The sequence below is a fragment of the Gossypium arboreum genome, chromosome 2, assembly GCF_025698485.1.
Source record: "Gossypium arboreum isolate Shixiya-1 chromosome 2, ASM2569848v2, whole genome shotgun sequence".
NCBI classification, from domain to species: domain Eukaryota; kingdom Viridiplantae; phylum Streptophyta; class Magnoliopsida; order Malvales; family Malvaceae; genus Gossypium; species Gossypium arboreum.
In genome coordinates this window covers 4,063,894-4,089,044 of record NC_069071.1, presented here as the reverse complement: position 1 = coordinate 4,089,044, position 25,151 = coordinate 4,063,894, and the positions used below count along the sequence as shown (strand labels likewise).

Here is a 25,151-nt window from a genome sequence, read left to right as displayed (position 1 = left end):
GTCCATTCTTAACCCTTAAATAAAAATATAATAAATTTCAACACACTTAAATTCATATCTTTCTATACTAATAATAATATAAATATCAATTAAATTAAAACTTACATAATTTATATTCAACAATATAAATATTTAACTCATATATAATTAACATATTATTTTCTAGGATTAAACCAAACTCAAATGTTAATTAAATAATAATAAATATAGGCACGAATGAATAATGTTGTGGTTTCATGACACCCCTAATTTGGGTAATTAAGACAGGGTCTCGACCTCGGGTATCGAAACAACCGAGTCATCACGGCGACGAAGAGCCCGGAGGATGCTGCCACTTCCCAACCCCTCTTTTTAATTACTTTATGCATCTAATTGTGTTTAATGCCCCTACATTGGAACACTGCAAAATAAAAAAAAAAAAAATTCTCCCTAGTCTCTCTCAATATATTATTTTTTTTCCGATTTTAAAATAGTTTAATTAGTATTAATATTATTGCAAATGTAGGAGAATATAGGTTTAACGTGCTAGAACGTATTGTCCTCTTATTTAAAGAGGAGCTACAGATAGTTTTAAGCATTGTATAAAAAAACAGATGTGATAAGAACTTATAATGAGATTAATATTAAATCAATAAATTATTATTAAAAAAGAAAGAAAACTGATTCAACCCATTTTTAACTCAACTCAATAAGTCTATATCGATTTATAGATCAATTAATTCAATACATATATTTAAACTGATATCCTTTTAATTTTTTAAGGAATATAACATTTTGATTGAAGAATTATTTAAGTAATAAAGTTTTACAAAATGGATAATGCATTATCTTAATTTTTAGAGGAAAGAATCTACCATACTATTTTAATTCAAACTGTTCCTTTTACCAATTTTAGGCTATCTTACAATGCACATGAATGAATTGACTGAAACCAAACCCTTCCAAATTCCTCAATTATTCTTCAATTTGTCTATGATATTTGGCACCGCCAATTATCTAATTAAAACAAAATTTCATAAACTCCTTTTTTTATTAATTTAATAAAAATATAATTTTAATTAATATTTTAAAAAGCACACCTTATAATATTTTCATTCTGTTTATAAAATTAAAAGAAATTAATAACCAATAATCAAATTTTAAAGCAATTTGATTTTTGTAAAAATATTGTAGTGACCCTTGTATTTCAGGGGAAAATTAAAAGGCTGACAGGAGCTTCATCCTCCATAATGAAAATTTTTTATTTAGGTCTTTTAAAATTTTAAAATTTAAATTAATAAAAGTAAAATTACATTTTAACTCTCTAAAAATATAAAAATTTGATTTAATTTTTAAAAATTATAAAGATATAAACTATTAAAATGATGAAATTATAATTTTGTTATTCTTTGGTTATCCTTGAAAGGGAATTGTTTAAATATTGTAGACTGATCATGTTGACATAACTTTCAATAGGTGATCTTTATATAATATGTTATTTTCTCTTATTATTATTATATATAAAAGAACAAATTAATCATTTTGTTAAAATTTATATCCATTTTAATATTAAAATTAATTTTTATATGTCAATATAAAAATACACATGACACTAAATATAACTATTTAACTATTTCATCCATTACGCTAGTTTTCAATAATAAAATTCAACAAAAGAAAAGGAAAATTAAGGTAATCTACAAAAATAGTTACTTTTGTTTGTCCCAGGTTATATTTTAGTCACTTATATTTAAAATGTTACGTTTTAGTCACTTATATTATTATTTTGTTACGAAGTGATCACTCTACCGTTAAGTTCCGTTATCTCTCTAATGGTAATGCTAGGTGGCAGTCCAACTAGATTTTAGGTGCCAACTTAAATTTCTAAACGGGATAAAAATAGATTTTTTAATTAAAAATTTTAATTAATTAAAATTTTTAAACCTAAACCTTAACTAAAAAAACTGTTCATCTCCTCTTTTTAATTTTTCTTCTGTCTCTTATTTTTTTCAATGATTTTTTTTTTCATTTGACTGGAAAAACTATTATTAAGATCAAAATAGTTGAAATCAACAATAAGAAAAGAATAATTTGGAACACCTACAAAGAGATTGTGAACATACAAGTTGATTCAGATGAGAAAAAATTTGATTGAGAAACCAATTATTCAAAAACTGTGAAAGAACTAGAAAATATAACAATTAGAAACAAGAACACTGAAAGTAACAACCCTTTTCTGAAAATTTTAAAATTAGCTTGAATGAAACATGTTAATGAAAACATATTTCTGGTTGCATTTTATGGAATGTTTACTGATGCAAAATAAAATACATGTTTACAAACAATTTCAAAAAGTAGAAGAAAATATCAAGAATTTTAATTTAGGGTTTTCATTAAATAATAAAAAATCTAATCTTTTGTTTTTCAGTATTGAATAAAAGAGATAGAGGAATGCAAAGAAGACATACCTGAACCCTCCATTGAATCCATCTTTATGAAGTAGTCAATTTGATTTCAACTATTTTGATTTTAATAATAATTTTTTCAGTCAAATAAAAAAAAAACCCTATTGAAAAAAAGAAGAAATGGAAGAAAAATTAAAAAGAGAATATGAACAGTTTTTTTAGTTAAGGTTTAGGTTTAAAAATTTTAATTAATTAAAATTTTTAATTAAAAATTTATTTTCATCCCATTTAGAAATCTAAGTTGACACTTAAAATCTATTTGGACTGCCACGTAGGATTACCGTTATAGAGATAAAATCTATTTTATCACTTATGTTTGAAATGTAACATGGGACAAATAAAAGTGATCTTTTTTTATAAATTACCCGGAAAATTAAATCTAATACATAATCTTACTCCTAGATCCCTTTTTAACTTTCATCTTCAAACACCCCCATTGCTCACAAATTAAATCTAATACAACAAAATTTTCATTTTTGAAAGTCAGTTTTCAAAATCCAAGAAAAGGGAAATTATGATAATAAATCACATTAATCTTGCATCAATTCTCTGTTTTGGCAAACCCAATAAAAGCATCTGCTTTTTGTCACTTCCCTGTCCTTAATAAACTGCCTAAACGAATCACCAAATCACGTTTTCCAGGTTACCACCCCCCCCCACTGTAAACCACAAATTCACTTCGATTCCAATGCTGCAATTCGATGTCATTGGCGACACACCCCATAATTATAAAATAAACAGTGGAAAAAAGTAGTAGAAGTTTCCATTTTTGAATCGTTTTTTTCATGTGAACTTGAAAAAAAACAAAGTTTAAATCTTTAATCTTCATCGTCTTCATGCAGTAACCGTCACTGTTTTTTTCACTTAAAAACAAAACCACGCCCACAAAAGCAAAAAAGCCATGATTTTTCTAGTGATGTTCTTGTTTTTGGATTGAAAATGAGAAACCCAGATTTGAAAGCTTTGATTTGTTTCCTTGTTTGGGTTGTTTGTGTTTTTACTTTCGTGGTCTCTTTCAATGGAGATTCGCAAATACTGATTCGGGTCAAGGTTTCTCAGCTTGATGATCCGAATGGACGGTTACGTGATTGGGTTATTTCGACGCCCGATCAAAGTCCGTGTAATTGGACCGGTGTTAGCTGTGAATCTGGTAACCGTACTGTTGCTTCGATTGATCTTTCTGGGTTTGGAATCTCTGGTGGGTTTCCGTTTGAGTTTTGTCGGATTCGGACCCTTCGAACTCTTTATCTCGCCAATAATAACCTCAACGGTTCACTATCTTCTCAGGCTATTTCTCCGTGTTTTCGTCTACGAGAGATTGATCTTTCGGGTAACATATTCGTCGGCGAGTTACCGGATTTCTCGTCGGAGCATTTGGAAGTTCTTGAGCTTTCTAACAATAATTTCACCGGCGATATTCCAGTGAGTTTCGGACGGATGGAATCTCTCAAAGTTCTTTCACTTGGTGGGAACTTACTCAACGGAAAGGTACCTTCTTTTCTGGGTAATCTTACTGAGTTAACTGACTTCGCACTCGGGTACAATCCTTTCAAACCGAGTCCATTGCCGGACGAGATCGGAAACTTGTCGAAGCTCGAATATTTATGGTTGACGAACGCGAATCTCGTCGGCGAAATTCCGTTTTCTATTGGGAATCTCGCTTCGTTAAAAAGTCTGGATTTAACATGTAATTTCCTGAGTGGTAAAATCCCAGAAAGCTTATCGAAGTTAAAGAAACTGGAGCAAATCGAGCTTTATCAAAACCAGTTAACCGGTGAGTTACCTGAGAGTTTAGCTGAGTTGCCAAGTCTACTTCGACTAGACATTTCACAGAACAGCCTCACCGGAAAATTACCGGAGAAAATTGCTGCAATGCCTCTCGAGTCTTTGAATCTCAATGACAACTTTTTCACCGGTGAAATCCCTGAAGTTTTAGCTTCGAATCAATATCTCTCACAGCTAAAGCTCTTCAACAACAGCTTCACCGGAAAGTTACCGTCCGACCTCGGTAAGTTTTCTCCTTTAGAAGACTTCGATGTTTCGACTAACAATTTCTCCGGCGATTTACCGCCGTTTCTTTGTCACAAAAGGAAGCTTCAGCGCATTGTCATTTTTACGAATCGGTTCTCGGGGAGCATACCGGAATCCTACGGCGAATGTGAGTCCTTGAATTATATTCGAATGGGTGATAACGCATTTTCCGGTAACGTGCCGGAAAAATTCTGGGGTCTGCCTTTAATGCAGCTTTTTGAATTACAAAACAATCATTTCGAGGGTTCAATTTCTCCTTCAATCTCAGCACTTCAAAAGCTGACAATTCTTCGAATTTCCGGTAATAATTTCTCTGGCGACATTCCAGAAGGTATGTGTAAATTACAGAATTTGACACAAATTAATCTGAGCCAAAATCGATTTTCTGGTGGACTTCCGTTATGTATCACTGATTTGAAGTTACAAACGCTTGAGTTAGAAGATAATGAGTTAACAGGGAAGCTACCAGGTTCAGTGGGTTCATGGACTGAGTTGACTGAGTTGAACCTTGCCAGAAACCGATTCACCGGCGAAATCCCACCCACCCTCGGTAACCTACCGGCATTAATTTACCTCGATTTGTCCGGTAATTTACTGACCGGTAAAATTCCAGAAGATTTAACGAAGTTGAGGTTGAACCGGTTTAACCTTTCGGGTAATTTGTTGAACGGTAAAGTACCATCGGGTTTCAATAATGAGTTCTTCATTTCGGGTCTATTAGGTAATCCCGATCTTTGTAGCCCGAATTTGAACCCGCTTCCTCCATGCCCAAGAATCAAACCTGGTACCTTTTATGTTGTGGGTATTTTAACAGTCTGCCTTCTACTACTTATCGGGTCGGTCATTTGGTTTTTCAGAACGCGATCCAAATTTGGTAGCAAAACCCGACGGCCGTACAAAGTCACCTTGTTTCAACGGGTTGAGTTCAACGAAGATGAAATATTCCCGTTCATGAAAGACGATTGTATCATTGGAACAGGCGGGTCGGGTCGGGTTTATAAAGTGAAACTCAAAACGGGTCAAACCGTGGCGGTTAAGAGGCTATGGGGTGTTAAACGTGAGGCAGAAGAGGTTTTCAGGTCTGAAACCGAGACGTTAGGTCGGATCCGACATGGCAACATCGTGAAACTATTGATGTGTTGTAGCGGGGATGAGTTCAGAGTTTTAGTTTACGAGTACATGGAAAATGGTAGCTTAGGTGATGTGTTGCATGGTGACAAGTGGGGTGGTTTAGCAGATTGGCCGAAGCGGTTCGCGATTGCGGTTGGCGCCGCTCAAGGGCTGGCTTATTTGCACCATGATTGTCAGCCTCCTATCGTTCACCGTGATGTGAAGAGTAACAACATATTGCTAGATGAGGAGATGCGGCCACGCATGGCGGATTTTGGGTTGGCTAAAACATTGCAAATTGAAGTCGGGGACGACGGTTCTAACGGTGGAGCTATGTCTCGCATTGCCGGAACCCATGGCTATATAGCGCCAGGTTAGAACATCTATTATTAGTTAAAAATGATTGTCTAGAATTCCACATAGTCGTTATAATATGATCAAATAACAGTAAAAAGAATCCATTTCATCACTTTATCAACAACTAATAATGATAACGGTTCCGCGTTATATGATGGACCGTTATCTTAACCGTGTTTACTATCCAAACGATTGCAGAATATGGTTACACACTAAAGGTGACGGAAAAGAGTGATGTATATAGTTTCGGAGTTGTCTTGCTAGAACTAATCACCGGCAAACGTCCTAATGACTCTTCATTCAGCGAGAACAAGGATTTAGTGAAGTGGGTCACCGAGGTTGTTCTATCATCACTGCCACCATTGGCATCCGCCCAAGGCGGGAACGACGGCGGAGGGTATTTCGGCAAAAAAGTAGCTGAGATTGTTGATCCAAGGATGAAGCCATCAACATATGAAATGAAGGAAATTGAAAGGGTTTTGAATGTGGCACTTAAGTGTACATCAGCATTTCCTATTAATAGACCTTCAATGAGAAAGGTTGTTGAATTGCTTAAGGACCAAAGGTGTGTCCAATTAGTAGCTCAATGATGTTTTGGACATACTTTTTAGTGGTACAATTTTCCCCTTGGCTATATGTAGTTTACTATGTTGGGGGGTTTTAGCTTCTTTTTTTTTGGATAATTTGGTTTTATGTATATTCCTAATTTAGGAGAAATATAAAAATGGGTTGCTTTTTTTTATAAATATATTTCTTAGTTAAAAGGATTATAGTTTTCTCAAATCATAATTGGAAACTATTCCTGTTGAAAATTTCATGTAGGAGATTTAACGAGTTAATATCTCAAAACATAAATTTTCTCTTATTCGAATCGATTAAAAATTTTATGTGGAAAACTAAATAAGATTCGAAACATGCAAAATAAAAATGCAGAATAAAAATTAATTATGACAACTATCATAGTGAGATTGAAAACACACAAATGAAAATAACATATGATAATGCTGGAATTTAAGTATTAAAATTTAAAGCTTTCATTTTTATTAAAAATGTCAAAACTAACAATGATTTCCTTTTAAATATAAGCTAAAAGTTACTTTATATATATTAAAATTCTATCGCATGCAGTATGTATGTAGAAACCACGTATTTAAAATACATAGATGTGTTTAAATAATAGTATACATATATAATTGATAGAGGTAACAAAATTTGCATAATAAAATTAAAATGTATAAAAATAAAATTAAATTGTAGTTGAGTAGTAATTTTAAGGTTTTACTTGATGCAAGCTGTAACCATATTTTTATTGTTTTTTAATTAAAAATACTAAAGTACCATTAAATAATATAATTTATTTTATACCAATCAAACCGACCAAAAAGGTATGATTATGATGTTGGAGTATGTAAAATTCATCTTGACAAGAAATTATCTACATAATATGATAAAATATGTATCACAAACACAAGAGTTATAGCTCCGTTGGCAGAGCACCTCGTTTAGACGTGCGTCAATGTTTTTTAGGGAAGTCTATCATGCAATCAAAAGAATTGACCTTTTTGAGAAATTGATGTCTTACTTCATTACTTTGAAGGAACAATAGCCTGACAAATGGTTCGGTCCGATTCGGGTGCCGTTTAGGCAAGATCTGAATTAAACCCATCATTGTTTTGAGATACTGATAGGGTGAATACTCGATCTATTCAATGTTAGGCATAATGAGTATAAGGACCTCAAAAATACTCTTTTCATAATAGAAATTGATATTTTTATAAAAAAAATTTACCCAAATTGATATCTAATTGACTCGTGGTATAAATTAAATCGGAGTTTAAGAAATAGAATAAATAAATAAAATATATATATTAAGAAAGAGCCCAAAGACAAAAGATGTTGAGTTGTAAACCCATTTTATTTGGATCAAATGATTTTATATTAAACATAAGATCTGAGTTGTTAATCTTTTTTTTTGATTATAGAAATACAAAGAAATCAGAAGAGGCCACATGTTAATGTTATTAGTTAATTGGATATTAATTCAATTAGGAAATTATAAAAATAATTTTTGTATTTAAAATAAGTTATATTTTTCGATGGTACTTTAATCTTTTTAATTTAAAAAAGAGAGTAAAAATATACATATTGTGAGATTTACACACTTTATTACTCCCATCAGTGACATATTAATAAAACTTTTAATTTACTGTTTAGCTAAAGTTCTATTTTGATATTTTTATAAATTTTTAATTTCATTATGTATATTTTATGACCTCTGCCAATTCTATGCATAATAAAACTTATTAATAATATATTTGATTGAGTTGGTGTCACAAATTAACTCGACATTGACTCAAGATCGATGACAACACAATAATAAACAATTTAATATAATTTTTAATTTTAATATCGGTTATATTTCATGTGTTATTATTAATTAATTTCAAATCATATATTTCATTATTTATTGTATGTTATTTATAAACATAATTTTGTATTCTAAATTTATAGTTTCCACACACATATGTGCATGATAAGATCTCTAACATCTACAATGTTGTTTAAGTTCTACTTAAAAAGATATTGTTGTTTAAAAGTTTGACTGATTTGGTGTTACTCATTAATCGAAATTTAACTAAGTAGTGTAATTATTAAAAATACATTATTTCTACAAAACAACAAATATTATTTTGAGTTTTTTATATAAAGTTTACAAAAATACATATAGTGATTTAAACATAAAATATTATAATTTTATAGTATCTCAACTTTATCGTTTCAACTAAAATCACATTTATTTTTATATAATTTTTGTTTCTAAAATTATTATATAAACTTTTCATCTACATCCTGAATGTGTGATAATCTAATTTGATAATCTAATTTTTCATTGTTCTATTATTTGACATGGGTTAATTCCATATGGCCTCCCTAAATTATGGTTTAAATTTTAAATTAAGTTTTAAACTTTAAAATATTAGATTGAATAGCAATTTACCTTTAAACTATACCCTATCCAATAACGTAGTATCTAAAACATTTTTCTTTCTCAATTTGGTACTTATACATTTTCAATGGATGTGGTCAATTTGAAATGATCTTTTGTGGCTTGTTTATTATAGATTTGTTAAATAATGGGTTATACTTGTTAAGTTTATTTATGATTTTTTAATCCCATTAATTTGATAATTATAAATATTGATATATTATATATTTTAAAAATAATTATAAATCTAAAATGATACATTAAAATAAACTTGTAGCGCTATATTTTAATATCAACAGAAAAAAATACATTCATCGGTATGATATTAACTACTTTAATAAGGACTAAATCTCACATTTAAGTTAAGCACATGGCCATTATTGACTAATTATGAATTTATGAAGAATATTAATGTTTTATAATTTTTTTAATTTAAATTGATCCTATTATTATCTATTATGCAAAAGGTAAAAATGAAAATTTATTTTCTTTTAACTTTATCTTCCTTTTCTTTCTTTTCTCTTAAGGGTAGTAATTACATATTCTTGTAATTACAAAGACTTGTAATTTTCTAGATGTTTTTAGCAATGTAATTGCATCACAATTCTTTATATTGTATTTGGTAGTATAAATTGTAATTATACAATTACATAATTTAAATAATACTGAGAAAATTTTTTGTACAAGTAACAAAAATAAAATCAAATTGTCATATGTAATATGTTAGTCCAAGAAAGTAGTTGACAATACAATTATAAATAAAAATAATAAGAAAAATAAACAATATATGCAATTTACCTAATGGTTCTAATATTCTATGATAATTGGGTTATTCCTTAACCAATTTCTTCATAATCTAAATCGAAATCTAAATCTAAATTTGAATAATTGAAATTATCCAGATCTTTTTCTATGTACTCTTCAAAGTTTGGATAATCCCAAGTACAACTACAAATGCAGTTATAAAACATTGTATTTTTATACTATATTGATGTGGTGTAAAATGTTCAATAACTTTTATAACACTTGTAACGCCCTCAACCCGATCTAATTAACTAGATCCGGATCATAGATATTACATCACTAATATAGACAAAACTAAATCTACTTATACAAATTACAATTAATTTACAATGCATGACAAAGTTTTTGGTTTGATACCCTAATTTATTACATTTATCCCCAATTGAAAGATTCTAAGTACATATCAACTTTGAACATGCCACTTAACTGGTTCTGTATGCACAAGAGTATAATACGCCACTCATTTAGCATAGTCCTGGCATTGTCCCTCCCGACGCAGACTCATATCAACTCACCTGTAACAAAACACATACCCACATAAGTTCATAAGAATTTAATGAGGAAAACATCATTTACCTGTGTCATTTTTTTTTTTGCACATTTCAACTAATAATTTATTTAGATGATCTCATCATTTTGAACCTTCAACTTAATCACTGGCGAATACTCCCTCAATTTCTATTATCACTTAAACATCAAATACCATATCTTACTCAGAACTCATTTCTGCCCATCGATGCCTTTGATACACTACTTACACTCTTCAATTTAAACTTTCGTTAATATTTATTCATTCATTACCAAAGGTCCAATCCATCGAAACACCGTTACTCTTCCACACATAACTCTAAGCCATTGTTTCATCACAATTCTTGAATCATCATGTACTTAGATAACAGTTATCTCCTTCAAATATAAAATTTGGATTTCTTGTTCAGAGTACACTTTTCTAAATTTCATCAGTCTTGTATAAATACTTTATTATAGTCTATAGAGACACTGTGCCTTACTGATCACAAATTACGAACCGTATTGGATGCACCAAAACAATTTGACATAGAATCCATCATAAAGGACATTCTTTACGGTACACCATTGAGAGTCTTATCTTTACACGCCAAGAGTTCACCACGAAAACTGTTCTATTAGTGTGCACCACAAGGGCATTTTTTTTAGAGATCGTCACAGAGGCTATTCTTTTAATACTTCGCTACAAAAGCTTTCATTTCATGATTCGCCACAAAAGCTTTCATTTCATGACGTGTTTACGATATGGATTTGCCTAGACTCACGTTATGTGAGGTTTGCCCATCATCGTCTTGGGACACACAAAGAATCCCATTGGGTAATCACTATCCTTTAGTTCCTTTCGGAAGGTGCCATAGCAATGGGCTTTTTCTTCAAGATTCATATCAGAGATTGTGTTTTTAGTTCTGACGAACCTTTTTAGACTCCACCGCAGTGAACATATATAGACTTATTTGATAGACTCTTCTTGCACTGACATCGCTTTAAGACTCAACACTTTAAGTCACTAATCATAAACTTTATCGCATACATTTCAGATGTGGCATACAACCATAATCATACTTCACATACTTAACTTGTCAGATTTATATAAACTATACATGCAAACCCCAACAGACATTTGGACTATACGTTTTTGGTTTCTATTTCATAGTTCGATCAATTACTACAGAAATATCTTGAATGAACAGTACAGATGCAAGAGTCAATATAGAGACCCACATAACAACCATGAATAGCAACTTGAACTCTAGATCTAACATTCAATAAGGAACTACAACAACCACTGCTTATAAAACAAAAGAATACCATTTAAAACTCATTCAAATAACCTTTATCGTCCTCTTAAACCTAGATAACTCCCATACTAAGCCTTAATTATTCATCTTATTGTTCATGCACTCTTATAGACCTATTCTTTCATAACATAACATGTAGAATCATAAAATTTACCTTGACATGGAGTAACCACTAATAAAATCTAGGATTTTCAACCTCAACTTAAAGAAATACTTGTTATTCCCCGAACCTCAGATAATAATATTTCAGAAGAAAGAACAAGAGAACTCCCATTTTCCAAACTTGAATATCTATTAATATAATCCAAGTCCTTATTGGAACTTGACAAATTTCAAATCCTTACTTATTTGTCTTATCCAAAAGTCTACAACTTTTGAGAAACCTAATTAAGTATCCTCTTACTTTTTAACCATCCTAGTTCACATTCAATTGGCTCCTAACTAACATACCTTGCATATTAACTTTCACAATACTAGTTAAGAGTGCACTATACTTCTGACGTGAACTTATACTCCCAATAGCATTTTATTTGGCCGTTGGTCTTATTCCAACTAACATAGCCATTTAACATGTTACTGTTATTAACTTAAACACATAACTGTATACGCCCATTCTATACGCCAAAATGTGTACTTGGGCGAAAACTGTGCTAATCATACTACTTTAGAACTTTACACCAAACCTCATGCTAGCTAGAATCGGGGTGTTACAACTCTCTTCCCCTTAACAAAAATTTTATCCTCGAAATTTTCATTTCTCTTAGAATTCAATTACCTAGATATAATTGGTTATACATGCCAAACATATGTCAGCGACAATATGAATTCCCTTACATATACTTCAAAATTTCTTTCTCATTGGCATACTCCTAAAAAGTCTTATTAAGGAGATTTCATTAAACTATTTCTTTGGATAAAATAAAAAATTGGCAGTTAAACACTCAAACTTGGATGTCACACTTTTACCTTTTTTGAAATATGTTAAACCTGTATTAGAGAATTCAAACAATTTTCACAGAGTGACTTCTTGAGCACGTTTATATTTATAAAACGGGGACTCCAAACCTTCTTTGAATACTTTTGCTAAAGTCTTCAAATTTCCTATTAGCTTTTCTAATTCTTCTTTTTACTTTCATCTTCTATGATTCCAGATCCCTTAAAGGTAATTATATCTCATCTTTCTTTTCATACTTCTTATTTTCATTTAAAGATGTCAACAATGAATGCTCGCGGTAGAAGTCGTAACCAAAGTAGTCAAAACTTAACTTCTAAAAAAATATACTATTATCGGACCCTATGAATTTGAAAATACTCTTCCACTAGATTCTACTTCTATTTATGAATGTAACACCACCCAAGAAGAAGCAGACCAATTCTTAGTAGCCTGAGGCTTCCATCGTCCGAAAATTGCTTACGACGTTGAAATACAACCAATGTGTTGTCTAAGTGACAACACCCAAGGTTTTATCTTTCCTCTTATTCTATTAGAGGTTGAATTCCACTTACCCTTACACCCTTTCTTTTGCTCAATTTTGATTAAGTATGGTATCGCACTGGGCAACTTTAGCGTTACTTTGGTGGACTTTAGTAATTTATTTCATCGATTGCTACTAATGAAATGAACTACCCCTCTTAGGAGTTTTCTAAAAATTTTATCAATTGAAGATTACCAAACAAAGGGCTGGCGTTGGTTTTGCCAACTTCAGTGCTTGTCAAGGTTAACCCAATCATTCAAATCTCCAATCTATATTGGAAAAATAAAAAATGTATAAGGGTCATTTGCAAGCTTGAGGATGGATTTGGTTTTCCTACTTGTTGGTCACTTCCCAAGAAATTTATTTGTTCTCAAAGTCAACATGTGGACTCGAAGATTGCCAATAAGCAGTTCAAACATCTAAACATGAGACGTATTCTTGATTTGGTAGAATTAGTTACAGTTAGAAACATTTTCCAATACTATCTACGAATTCAAAGTCCCAATGGTCAGCAAAGCACTACTCGCATAAGTTGGCTAGACAACTACAATATGCCTCAACTTTAGAAGCTTGGCCATTTAATGGAAATATTGTCTTTACACAGGTCTTAATCGGGCGTGCAGAAGAACCCCCATTCTAATTTTATGAATTTTATGGGATTTGTTCTCGCAATTAGCTTATTATTACTGGTATTCGTTCTTCTAGTTCTTTTTCTTCAAGCAAAGCTAACACTTACATTGATGGTGTAAGAGCCAATCCAAAATCCCACACTTCAATCATCCCATCACCGAATATGGATATCAAAGCCATCTTAGAAAATCTCATGTTAAGGAAAGTGCTTCAGCTATTCTTTTTAAGAAACCAGTTAGAAAGAAGTACTAAAAAAGGCCTAGAGTAAGTGAAAATACTTTAGCTGCTAAGAAGAGTGAGCCCCCACAACCAAAGTGGCATAGGATTAAGAAGGGACATCCAAATCCAAAGGTTCCTTATCATTCAATTCCATTATTGTCTGTTGTGCCATTAGTCCTATTGGAGCCTCTCAAATTGTAAACTCACCTGCTCAAAACACGGGCCCTTCTCATACTGATATCTCAACAGAAAATTTACCATTAAATCCACCTGTAATCCCCATAAATCTTGAATCACAATTTTTTTCCTCTGTTGAGAGTGAGGAATTCTTTCCATGGCATAACTTTTATGCCTCAAGGCCATCCTCTGTTTCTTTGAGCTCCATATTCTAGAGTCAATACAACTTGATACCTCCCGAGTTGATAAAGGTATTCCGATCTTACCTAGACTCTAATTTGGATTCCTATCCTATCTCATAATTTGCTAAATCTGTCTAGGCTCTATCTATGGAATATAGGTTGTTAAGTGGAACCCTTTAGAAGTTTAACAATTACCATAAAGGGAAGGTTGCAAGCTTGAAGGAGTCAAATAAGTCAAAAATTAAGACGATAGAGGAGTTACACTATAATGAACAAGTTCTTAAAAGCAAAGTTGAAGGTCTTGACTCATGTACCATGGCTTGAAAGCTCAAAAACAAAGACACGGAGGATCAGTGTAAACTGTTGGAGAGAAAGGTTAAGTCATTGAAGGAGAGCGAATCCTTATTAATGGAACAACTCTAGACCTAGAAGCTATACTGTGAGCTTAAATTGGATAGTTTTCACCAATCCAATAATAAAACATTCAGAAAATACCAATATGACACGACTAAAAACTTGATCGAGGCATTGTCAGGGTTAAAGCCTAACTTGGTTCTCCATGCCCAAGTGGTCGCTGGTCCCGTGGCTTTAAATCAGGTAGACTTCGACTTCTTAAAAGACATTTCTACTGATTCGTTTGATTTCGATGTTTACAATCCCAAAGGTAATGTGTGGAAAGAATTCCAATTAAAATAGAAAGAAATAGCTGGTTTCATCACCCCTAACTCACCCGAAATAGAGGGTGAAGAGAGTCTTGAAAAGCTCAATGACTTAGAGCAATCTATAGAGGAAATAGAGCAAACAGAGGAAGTCCCCTTAGCTAATAAGGTTCCTGCTGAATTTACTAAGCATCATATTGAGAGAGAGGACTAAATTTCTTTTCATTTGATCTTTCCTTTTTGTTGTCCTCCAAATCATGTAATATCCCTTTTTATTAACATTAATGAATCAATTCTTTACCGTTCTTCTATTTTTTATTTCATCATTATTTTTTTTTATTAAACTATTACCAATACATGTAACACCCTCTAATCCTAAACCGTCACCGGAACAAGGTTACGAAGCATTACTAAACAAATCGAACAACTTACGAATAATTCATAATTAATTAACAAACTTATTATAATTTAATCATAAAGTCCCTTTAATGGACTCTCGAGGCCCAAAAATACGTAATAGGGGTAAATCGAGACTTGTTCGGGTGCTCTGAATTTTATTTTTTTATTTTTGTGTGTGAACTCAATAGAACCTCTTTATAAATATCTAACCTTCCCTGTAAGTTTCAAACCGAGACCAATCCAAAACCAATATTTCAACCAGTGCAAATTCATATTTAATCATATTTAAATCATACCTATAACATTAATTTGATAATTTACTCTAGGAACAATCATATTACCATTAAAAAAATTAACTTATAATTTCATTCATACCATTCTAAATTTAGCACCAATTATACCATGTATATCATGTAAATTTTCATACCATTTCATTAAATCTAAATTCAAACATTATATACCGTTCTCTACAACCAAAATTACTTGTCCTATATACATGACCTATACTACACCTAAGTACATGCCACTTTCACCAACAGAAAGATTACATCACCAAATTTGTGCTGAAGTCGGGATTGTTTTGGACGCTGAACCGAGACCTTGACTTCTACTAACCTGCGCACGAAAACTATAACGACCCACATTTCATGGGCACCGAAAAAGTGAGTTTAGGGCTTCCGTCTTAGGAAAATGAGTTCGTAAATATTTATAAAATAAAATATTTACGAAGTTAGTTGCGAGTTGAATTAGATTTTGATTAGGTGAATTTATTTTTAATTAGAAGTATTTAGTAGAGAGAAATAAATTGAATAGAGCATAAAAGCTTAATCATAGAATAGAGAAAGGATAAATGATTAAATTAGTAATTAAACTAAATTAGTGACATGTGTAAGGTAGAAATAAATACATGTGTATTTAAATTATTAGTACAAATGTATATAATATATAAATTTACTTATAAATTAAGTAAAAGATATTTACTTATTATTATTATTATATTTTATCAACTAATTGACATAATGACAAATGTATGGTGATGAAATATTACATGTGTATATGTGTGTATGTATACACTTGTAGTATTTTTATTTGTATTAATTAGAATATTGTATAATTAGTTATTAAGTAAATACAGAAACAAAAGAAAAAAAAGAGAAATAGTTACAGAGAAGAAACGAAATAGAAAGAAAGAAAGAAGAAAATAAAAGAAAAAGGAGAAATTAGGGTTTGAAAGCTTGGAAGTTAAATTGGTAAGTCAATTAAGTCCCTTTCTTAGTGATTTTGATGTTTTTGAAGTTCTAGAATTGAATACTTTTGAATTTTTGTGAAAATATTGGAAGATGATAGACTTTTAAGTAGGGTTTATGTTGAACTAATGATGAAATTAGAAGTTTAATTGATAGAAATTTTGATTTAAATTAATTAAAGGATTAAATTGTAAACAAGGTTATAAGTTTTGTGTTATAGGGATTAAATTGATAGAAATTCAAAATTATAGAAGAATGATAAAATTTGATGGTTATATTAAAGTTTTGATGGAAATTGAATAAGGAAATAATATGAATTATAAAAAGGAAGAAGATGAAAATAGTTAGGACAAATTTGGGATTTAGGTTAAAGTTGCATTGAAAGTTATTATTTTTTTTATAAAATATGTGTGTTATTAATTAATTATAATTATGCTAATTTTCTTAGCAAATAAGGAAACTGAGACGTTGAATGCAAAGGGAAAGGAAAAAGTGATCGGTGAGTAGCTTGAGAAAATATCGGTTTGTATTACCTTAATTCAAGTTAGTTATTATTAAATGTTTAATTTCAATATATGAGCATGAAAAATGAAATTGAGGTAAGTAGTGATATTTGAATTAAATGAGAATTGGATTTGATTGATGAATGTATTCATGTGTGAAATTGAATTGTATAATGATTTGTGGTGAATTTGAAATTGTGATTGAATTGTTATTGTGGCTGATTTGAATTCGAATGATTCCGATACCCTATTAGCTAGTCGGGCTAGGGTGGATATAGTTAGCATGCCATAGGATAGGAAGAATTCAGGAATTCTTCGACCTCGAGTCGATGAGACACTTGGTGTGTCATATTTACTTCGGATAGATTCGATGAGGCGTTGGTCGCCACTTTGCTTCGGCTTAGCCTTTGAGATGTTGGTCGTCACTTATTTGCTTCGAACTATCCAATGAGGCATTAGCCGCCACTCTGGTGTGTTTGGTTGGATCCGCGTATCCTCTAAAGTCCGAGTTATGTTAATAGGGGAAATATATGTGAAGAGAAAAATCAAGTGAAATTGATAAATTGAATTATTGAATGAAATGAGAAAGTGATATTGTAAGATTAATTAAAAAAAATGCAATTTGTACTATGAGATTGAAGGCTTAAAACCAAGGTTCATGAATTATTCATATTTGAATGTGAATTGGATATTTATATGTGATTGAGAGATGAACCAAAGGTTCATGAATAGTTGGTAATCTTATTGATGAAATATTGAATCAAATAATGAAAATGATAACTTGGTCTGAATTATATGTATGATTTGTTAATTATCTATGCATGTTTATAATATTTTATATTTGCTATAATTTGAATTATGGTAATACCACTGAGTATTTCTAATACTCAGCGTACAGTTTGTTTCTGTGCGCAGGCTAGGTAAAGTTGAAGTTTGGAGTAGCATCCGAGTCAATCCTGACCTCAGCTTAATTTTTGGTGATGAATCTATCTTTTAGAAGTGTGACATGTATTAGATTTTGTTAGTCACTTTAATATATTTATGTTTTGGGTGTAAGTAATTTTGTAACATTTAATAAGTATTTGAAATGAATAGATGAATGTTATTTGATCAAGATTTATAAGTCAATGTATTGGGCATGAATTAGGTGTGTTTGATATGTGAAAATAGCTTTAAAATGTTGAAAAATCATGTTTTCACAAGGCCAAGTCACATGGGCGTGTGCCCAGGCCGTGTGGTAAAGTCAGAATTGCCCACAAGTTAGTCCCACGACCGTGTGAGAAAGTCAGATCTGCCCACGGGCTGGCCCCACGGCCATGGGAGCCCTACAGGCTGGCCATACGGGCATGTCTCAGGCCACATGGGCGTGTGCCCCTATTGTTAAGGAAAAGTTTTCAAAGTCTCCGGTTTAATCCTAAAACACTTCCTAAGTATACTTTTGGCCTCGTAGGTCCATATTAGGGTATTAAAGGTGGAATATAAGAAACTTTAAATTGAAATATAGATTTATGTCTCGGTGTTGTTCGTTATTAGTGTTTAATTTCAGTAATGACTCGTAACCTTGTTCCAACAACGGGTTAGGGTTAAGGGGTGTTACATTTTATTGGTATCAGAGCTATCAAGTTTAGCCGATTCTCGGACTAAATCGAGCTTGTAAGTGAGTCTAGAAGTACATGCCACAGTTAAGTCAAAACTGAGTTGGGATTTTTAGATGCTGACCTTTCTAATTGTTTTTGTTTTATAGATTAAAGATATCTGATGAGCACATTGATGATATAAATAAAGAAATGTTCACTGGGGAAGAAGAGTCGTATGATTTAGATGAAACAGAGTCAGCTACTCCAAGTGTAAATCCAGTTAGAAACCAACCCCCCTAATGTAGAAAGAGATGAAAAAGGTAGAAGTGAATCTGAATTAGTAAAAATATTAGTTGATGCTCTTCAACGAGCAATAGAGTCTATACCTGCTACTATGACTGTATCTGTTCCTAGTCGAGCCCCGATTAAGGAACTAAGAAAATACGGTGCCACAGAATTCTCGAGTCTGAAAGGAGTTGATCCATCCATGGCTAAAATTTGGATGGAGTCGACCAAGAGAGTATTGCAACAACTAGAATGTACCCTTCGGGAAAGTCTGTTATGTGTTGTATCATTATTGCAAGGGGAGGCTTATGTACGGTGGGAATCAGTGGTTCGACATTTACCAGAGAATCAGATAACTTGGGATTTATTTAAGAAAGAATTTCAAAAGAAATATATCAGAGAAATGTATATCGAAGACAAGAAGTAAGAGTTTTTGACATTGAAACAGGGTTACATGTCAGTAATAGATTATGAGAGGGAATTCTTGAGACTTAGTAGATACACCTCAGAGTTTATTCCAATTGAAGTTGACAGTTGTAAGAGATTTTTACGGGGTCTGCGAGATGAGATCAAATTACAGTTGGTATCTCAACGTATTATTGAATTTGTTGATTTGATTGAGCGGGCCAAGATGGTAGAGCAAGTCCTAGGATTTGACAAAAAGTCCGAAACTTCTAAATTGGTTGGGAAACGTATAGGAACTGCAAGTTCGAACCCTTTACCTAAAAGATCCAGGGATTCCCAAAATGGGTGGAGATCCAGTTTTAGATCAGATAAAAGAGAAAAGAGTCAGGGGAAACAAACTACAGTATCCATCAATAGTGTAAGAGGTCCGTCCCGAGATTTTAATATGCCAGATTGTGAACATTGTGGGAAAAAGCACAGAGGTGAATGCTAGAGATTGACCAGAGGGTGTTTTAAATGTGGATTTACAGACCATTATATTAAAGATTGCCTGAAGAATGATAGTACTACACTTGTGACATCATGGAGATCGGTCGCTACTGTAATATCCCGAATTAGGGCCTAATCGAAATAGTAGTTTCGTGACCACAAATCCGAGATAGAAATAGTTATTTTATAATTATTTTGAGGTTTATGATATGATTGCATGATTGTGTGAAAATTTCGTGACAAAATTCTATGCATAAAGTGCTTAAGTTGAAATTAGGGACTAAATCGAATAATTTGCAAAACTCGCATTCGAGAAGTTTTTAGTATGAAATTGCTTTAGAATATTAATGAGGAGGTCTTAAATAGAAATTTGACCAATTTATAAAATTTTGGACAAAAATGGGCTTGTACATGAAAATTTTCAAAGAAAGGTATTAAGGGTATTTTGGTCATTTGGTAATTAAAATTAATTAAAAGGGAAATTAAGGCTAAAATGTGTTCATCTTCTTCTTATCTTGGCTGAACCTTACCTCTCTCCATAGCTAGGGTTTCTTCAACTTCCAAGCTTCATAGTAAGTGATTTCAAGCCCCGTTTTTAATGATTTTTATGTTTTTGGAATTCCGGTAGCTCAATTTAGCTTATGCTAGAAATAATTCAACCTAGGGTTCATATTTGGAAAAATACCCATAGGTTAAATTTGTGTATTTTGGTGTTTTATGATAGAATGTGAGGTTTTAAATTATGTTAGACAACTTGTGCTGCTCAGTTTTAAGTGAAAACGAGAAAAAAAGGGCTTAATCGATAAAAATACCTAATATTCATAAGTACATGTTAGAGTGTGAATTTGATGTTGCTATAGAAGGGAAAAATGATCAGCATGTCATAAAACATAAGAAAATAGGATGAGGTTTAATTTACGAGCCTTGGGGAAAAAGTGTAAATATGTAAAAGTTTAGGGGCAAAATGGTATTTTTGCCAAAGTTCGTTCTAGGGGCTGTTTTGATGAATGTTTGTATTAAATAAATTAATTTGGTATTATAGATCAAGAGAAACAAGATTCAAGTAGTGATCGAGGGAAAAACAAAGTTTACGAGGAATAGGCTCGATTGCTAAAATTTTGTATCGAGGTAAGTTCATGTGTAAATAAAGTAACATAATTTTTATTTTAAGTCATTTAATGTTATTTATATGATATGATATTTATTACCATGAAATATTATGCTTTGTGAATTATTGTTTGATAATATGCAAATTATATGAACAACTTGATAAGTATGAGATGCTAGCAAATATCGGTTTCTATATTTCGAAGAAGGCGATCAAAATGTGTAATTGAGAAGAATCCCATTTGAACCTTGGGAATAGATTAGGGTACAAGTGACATGTCACTAGGATGGTTGAGTTCTGAACTCGTTGAGTTGAGTCCGAGTTCACTTATAGATGCAAACGGCCGAGCTCGTTAAGTTGAGTCCGAGTTCGTTTATGGGCGGGTTACATGGTAGCTTGACTACATAGATTTCAGAAGCTATTGAGCTTGTTTAGCTATGAGTATAGCACTTACGTGCACACTATCCGCGTATCCAAAATTATATTCCAATGTGTTGAACGGGAGAATCATAAGAGAATAGAGAGAGTACTTAAAACGAAAGTGATTCGATGAGGAACGTGTTGAAGAAGTGAAAATGAACAGGTATGAGTTTAATCATTGGTTGAGAATTTGGTAAGACAAAATTGTGGTAAGTATTCTTATGACATGAGTGTCTTAATGATGTTTATGTTGGATTGCATGATCATGTTACTTGTTATTTGCATGTGAACTTACTAAGCATTTATGCTTACTCCTTCCTTTTCATTCATTATAGTTTTGATAAGCCGGCTTGAGAATCGGGATAGGTCGAAGGCTCGTTCACACTATCCGAAGCCCTAAATTGGTAAAATGGCTTGTATATTTTGAGTGTGGCATGTATAGCACTATACCCACTTTGTGTAAATGATCTTATGATATGGTTATGGTTTGGTAAGAAAAGGGTTTGTAAATGATTAGCCATTGGAATGACCAATCTAAACCATATTTGATGTCATGTATATTTAAAATGCTATTTAGTCCATGAAAATTTATAGTAAAGTAAAATTTGTTATAAAACAGAATATTGCCGTAGCAATGATGTGAATTTGAAAAATCACTAAAAATATTAGAAATAGAATTAAATGATGAATAAATTATGGAATCGAAGCTTGATGAGTCCATTTTCATATGAAGGAAACGAAATAGGTAAATGAGTCATATTTTATAAGATATTTAATTTTTTGTGAAACAGGGCCAAAACGATTTTTGAATCTCCTATTCTGACTTTAGAAATTCACTAAAAATTGTACAAAAATAATTAGAAGTCATGCTTTATATGTACAGATTCCTTATTGAGTCTAGTTTTAATAAAAACAAATGGCATAGTGTTTTGAGTTCTTTGAAAGGATAAAAATGGTTCGTAGTGAACAGAGGTCAAAGCAGTCGAATGCTGAAATAGGGTAAACTTTAACTAATAAACTGTACTAATTGGCCCAACTAAAAATTCTATAAAAAAAATTAATAGATAGATATATGAGTCTAGTTTCATGAAAAATTTATGGATCTTAATTTCGAGTTTCAGAACTCGATATATGAATTTTTAAGCTACAGTGTCGCAGATTGACAGTTTATCGCGAAAGTTGGAATAATTGATTTAAAATTCTTTAAATGATAAATTAAGTTTAGTAACACCTCAAGCTCGACTCTGGCGATGGTCACGGGCGTGATGGTATTACATCTACTGCTAGAGGTAGAGGATCAGGCAGCGGTGGATCAGTATCGAGAGGAAGAGGTACGAGAAGAGGGAATGACATAGTGACCTAGCAGTCTGAAACTAGGGTGCCGACTAGAGCATATGTGGTTAGAACCCGAGAAGAAGGTGATGCTCATGATATCGTAAGAGGTATATTTCTATTATATTCTGAGCCTGTTCATGCTTTAATTGATCCTGGATCTTCGCATTTTTATATTAATTCAAAATTAGTTGAGTCGGGAAAATTAAAATCCGAAATATCTAGAGTGTCTATTGAGGTGTCGAGTCCGTTGGGGAAAATAGTGTTAGTGAACCAGGTCTGTCCAAGATGCTCGTTGATTCTACAGAATAAAACTTTTCCGGTTGACTTGTTAATTATGCCATTTGGGGATTTTGATATAATATTGGGAATGGACTGGTTATCTGAACATGGAGTGATTTTAGACTGTTATAAAAAGAGATTCAGCATTTAGACAGCGAGTGAAGGTCGGGTTGAAGTAAATGGTATTCGTACTTGTGGGTCGGCACGAATTGTTTTAGCAATAAAGGCTAGAAATTACTTCAGCAGGGTTGTTCAGCATATTTGGCATATGTTATTAATTCAAATTCATTCGGAAGCCAGTGCGGTAAAATTCAAACAGTTTGTCAGTTTCCTAATATAATTCTTGAAGAATTACCGGGTTTACCACCAGATAAGGAGGTTGAGTTCGCTATTAAGGTTTATCCGGGCACAGCTCCAATCTCTATACCTCCATATCGGATGTCACCTACATAGTTAAAATAGCTGAAGATACAGTTGAAAGACTTATTAGACCGTGGTTTTATTCGGCCGAGCATATCACCGTGGGGAGCTCCGGTATTATTTGTTAAGAAGAAAGATGGCTCGATGCGACTCTGAATTGACTATAAACAGTTGAATAAAGTAACAATCAAGAACAAATATCCACTTCATCGCATTAATGATTTGTTTGATCAGTTGAGAGGTGTTTCTGTATTTTCGAAGATTGACTTAAGGTCAAGCTACTACCAGTTGAAAGTAAAAGAAAGTGACGTTCCAAAGACAACCTTTGTACAAGGTATGGTCACTATGATTCTTAGTAATGCCATTCGGGTTGACAAATGCTCCAGCTATTTTATGGATCTCATGAATCGTATCTTTCAACCATATTTAGACCAGTTTGTAGTAGTTTTTATTGATGATATACTAGTTTATTCGAAGTCAGATTTAGAGCATGATCAACATCTCAGGATTGTACTACAGATACTACGGGAAAAACAATTGTACGGAAAGCTCAGTAAATGTGAATTTTGGTTGTCAAAGGTTGTATTCCTGGGTCATGTAGTATCTGCAGATGGAATCTGAGTTGATCCAAAAATGATTGAAGCGATTGTACAGTGGAAACCATCAAGAAACGTATCAGAAGTACGTAGTTTTCTTAGTTTAGCTAGGTATTATAGAAGATTTGTAAATGGATTTTCGAAGATAGCTTTGCCGATGACCAAACTGCTATAAAAGAATGTACCATTTGTGTGGGATGATCAGTGTCAAGAAAGTTTTGAAAAGTTGAAGCAAATGTTGACAGAGACACCAATTTTGACGTTACCAGAATCGAGAAAGGATTTTATTATATATAGTGATACTTCATTAAGTGGTTTGGGCTGCATACTAATGCAAGAGGGGAAAGTAATAGCTTATGCATCTCGTTAGTTGAAACCACATGAGCGTAACTATCCAACTCATGATTTGGAGCTAGCAGCAGTGTTTTCGCCTTGAAGATTTTTAGACACTACTTATACGGTGAGAAATGCTATATTTATACGGATCATAAAAGTTTGAAATATCTCCTCTCCCAAAAAGAATTGAATTTACGATAGAGACGGTGGATCGAACTTTTAAAAGATTATGACTGTGTTATAGACTATCATCTAGGAAAAGCTAATGTAGTGGCTGATGCTTTGAGTAGAAAAGCTGCAATTGATTTGAGAGCAATGTTTGCACGACTCAGTATCTGTGATGATAGGAGTTTGATAGCTGAATTGAAAGTTAAACCAGGGATGTTCGACCAATTTAAATCAGCTCAATTGAAAGATGACAAATTGTTGAAGAAAAGAGAAATGATACAGACTAGTACAGTAGAAAATTTTAGCATTGATGCACATGGATGCTTAAGGTACTGAGATCGAGTTTGTGTTCCTGCTAAATCTGAATTGAAAGAGTTAATACTCCAAGAGGCACACGATGGTTCATTTACTTTACACCCGGGAGGTACAAAGATGTATCGTGATCTACGAGATTTGTATTGGTGGCCCAGAATAAAAAGAGATATAGTTGAATATGTTGGTAAATGTCTTACATGTCAGAGAGTAAAGGCGGAATATCAGGTTCCTACTGGATTGCTTCAGCCAATAAGTATTCCTGAGTGGAAATAGGATCGTATCACAATGGATTTTGTTACGGGATTGCTACTGTCGGCGAGCAAAAAGAATGCTATTTGGGTAATAGTTGATCGACTTACTAAGTCAGCG

The 25,151-nt window shown here is 32.4% G+C and overlaps 1 protein-coding gene across 1 annotated transcript; it reads left to right on the top strand.

The window, feature by feature from the left end:
* The first annotated feature begins 2,984 nt into the window (after nt 1-2,984).
* On the top strand, nt 2,985-6,688 carry LOC108469457 (LRR receptor-like serine/threonine-protein kinase HSL2). The gene is made up of 2 exons (XM_017770337.2): nt 2,985-5,958; nt 6,141-6,688. The coding sequence occupies exons 1-2, from the start codon at nt 3,384-3,386 to the stop codon at nt 6,530-6,532; spliced, it is 2,967 nt and encodes a 988-aa protein (XP_017625826.1). The 5' UTR covers nt 2,985-3,383; the 3' UTR covers nt 6,533-6,688.
* Nucleotides 6,689-25,151: the final 18,463 nt, after the last annotated feature.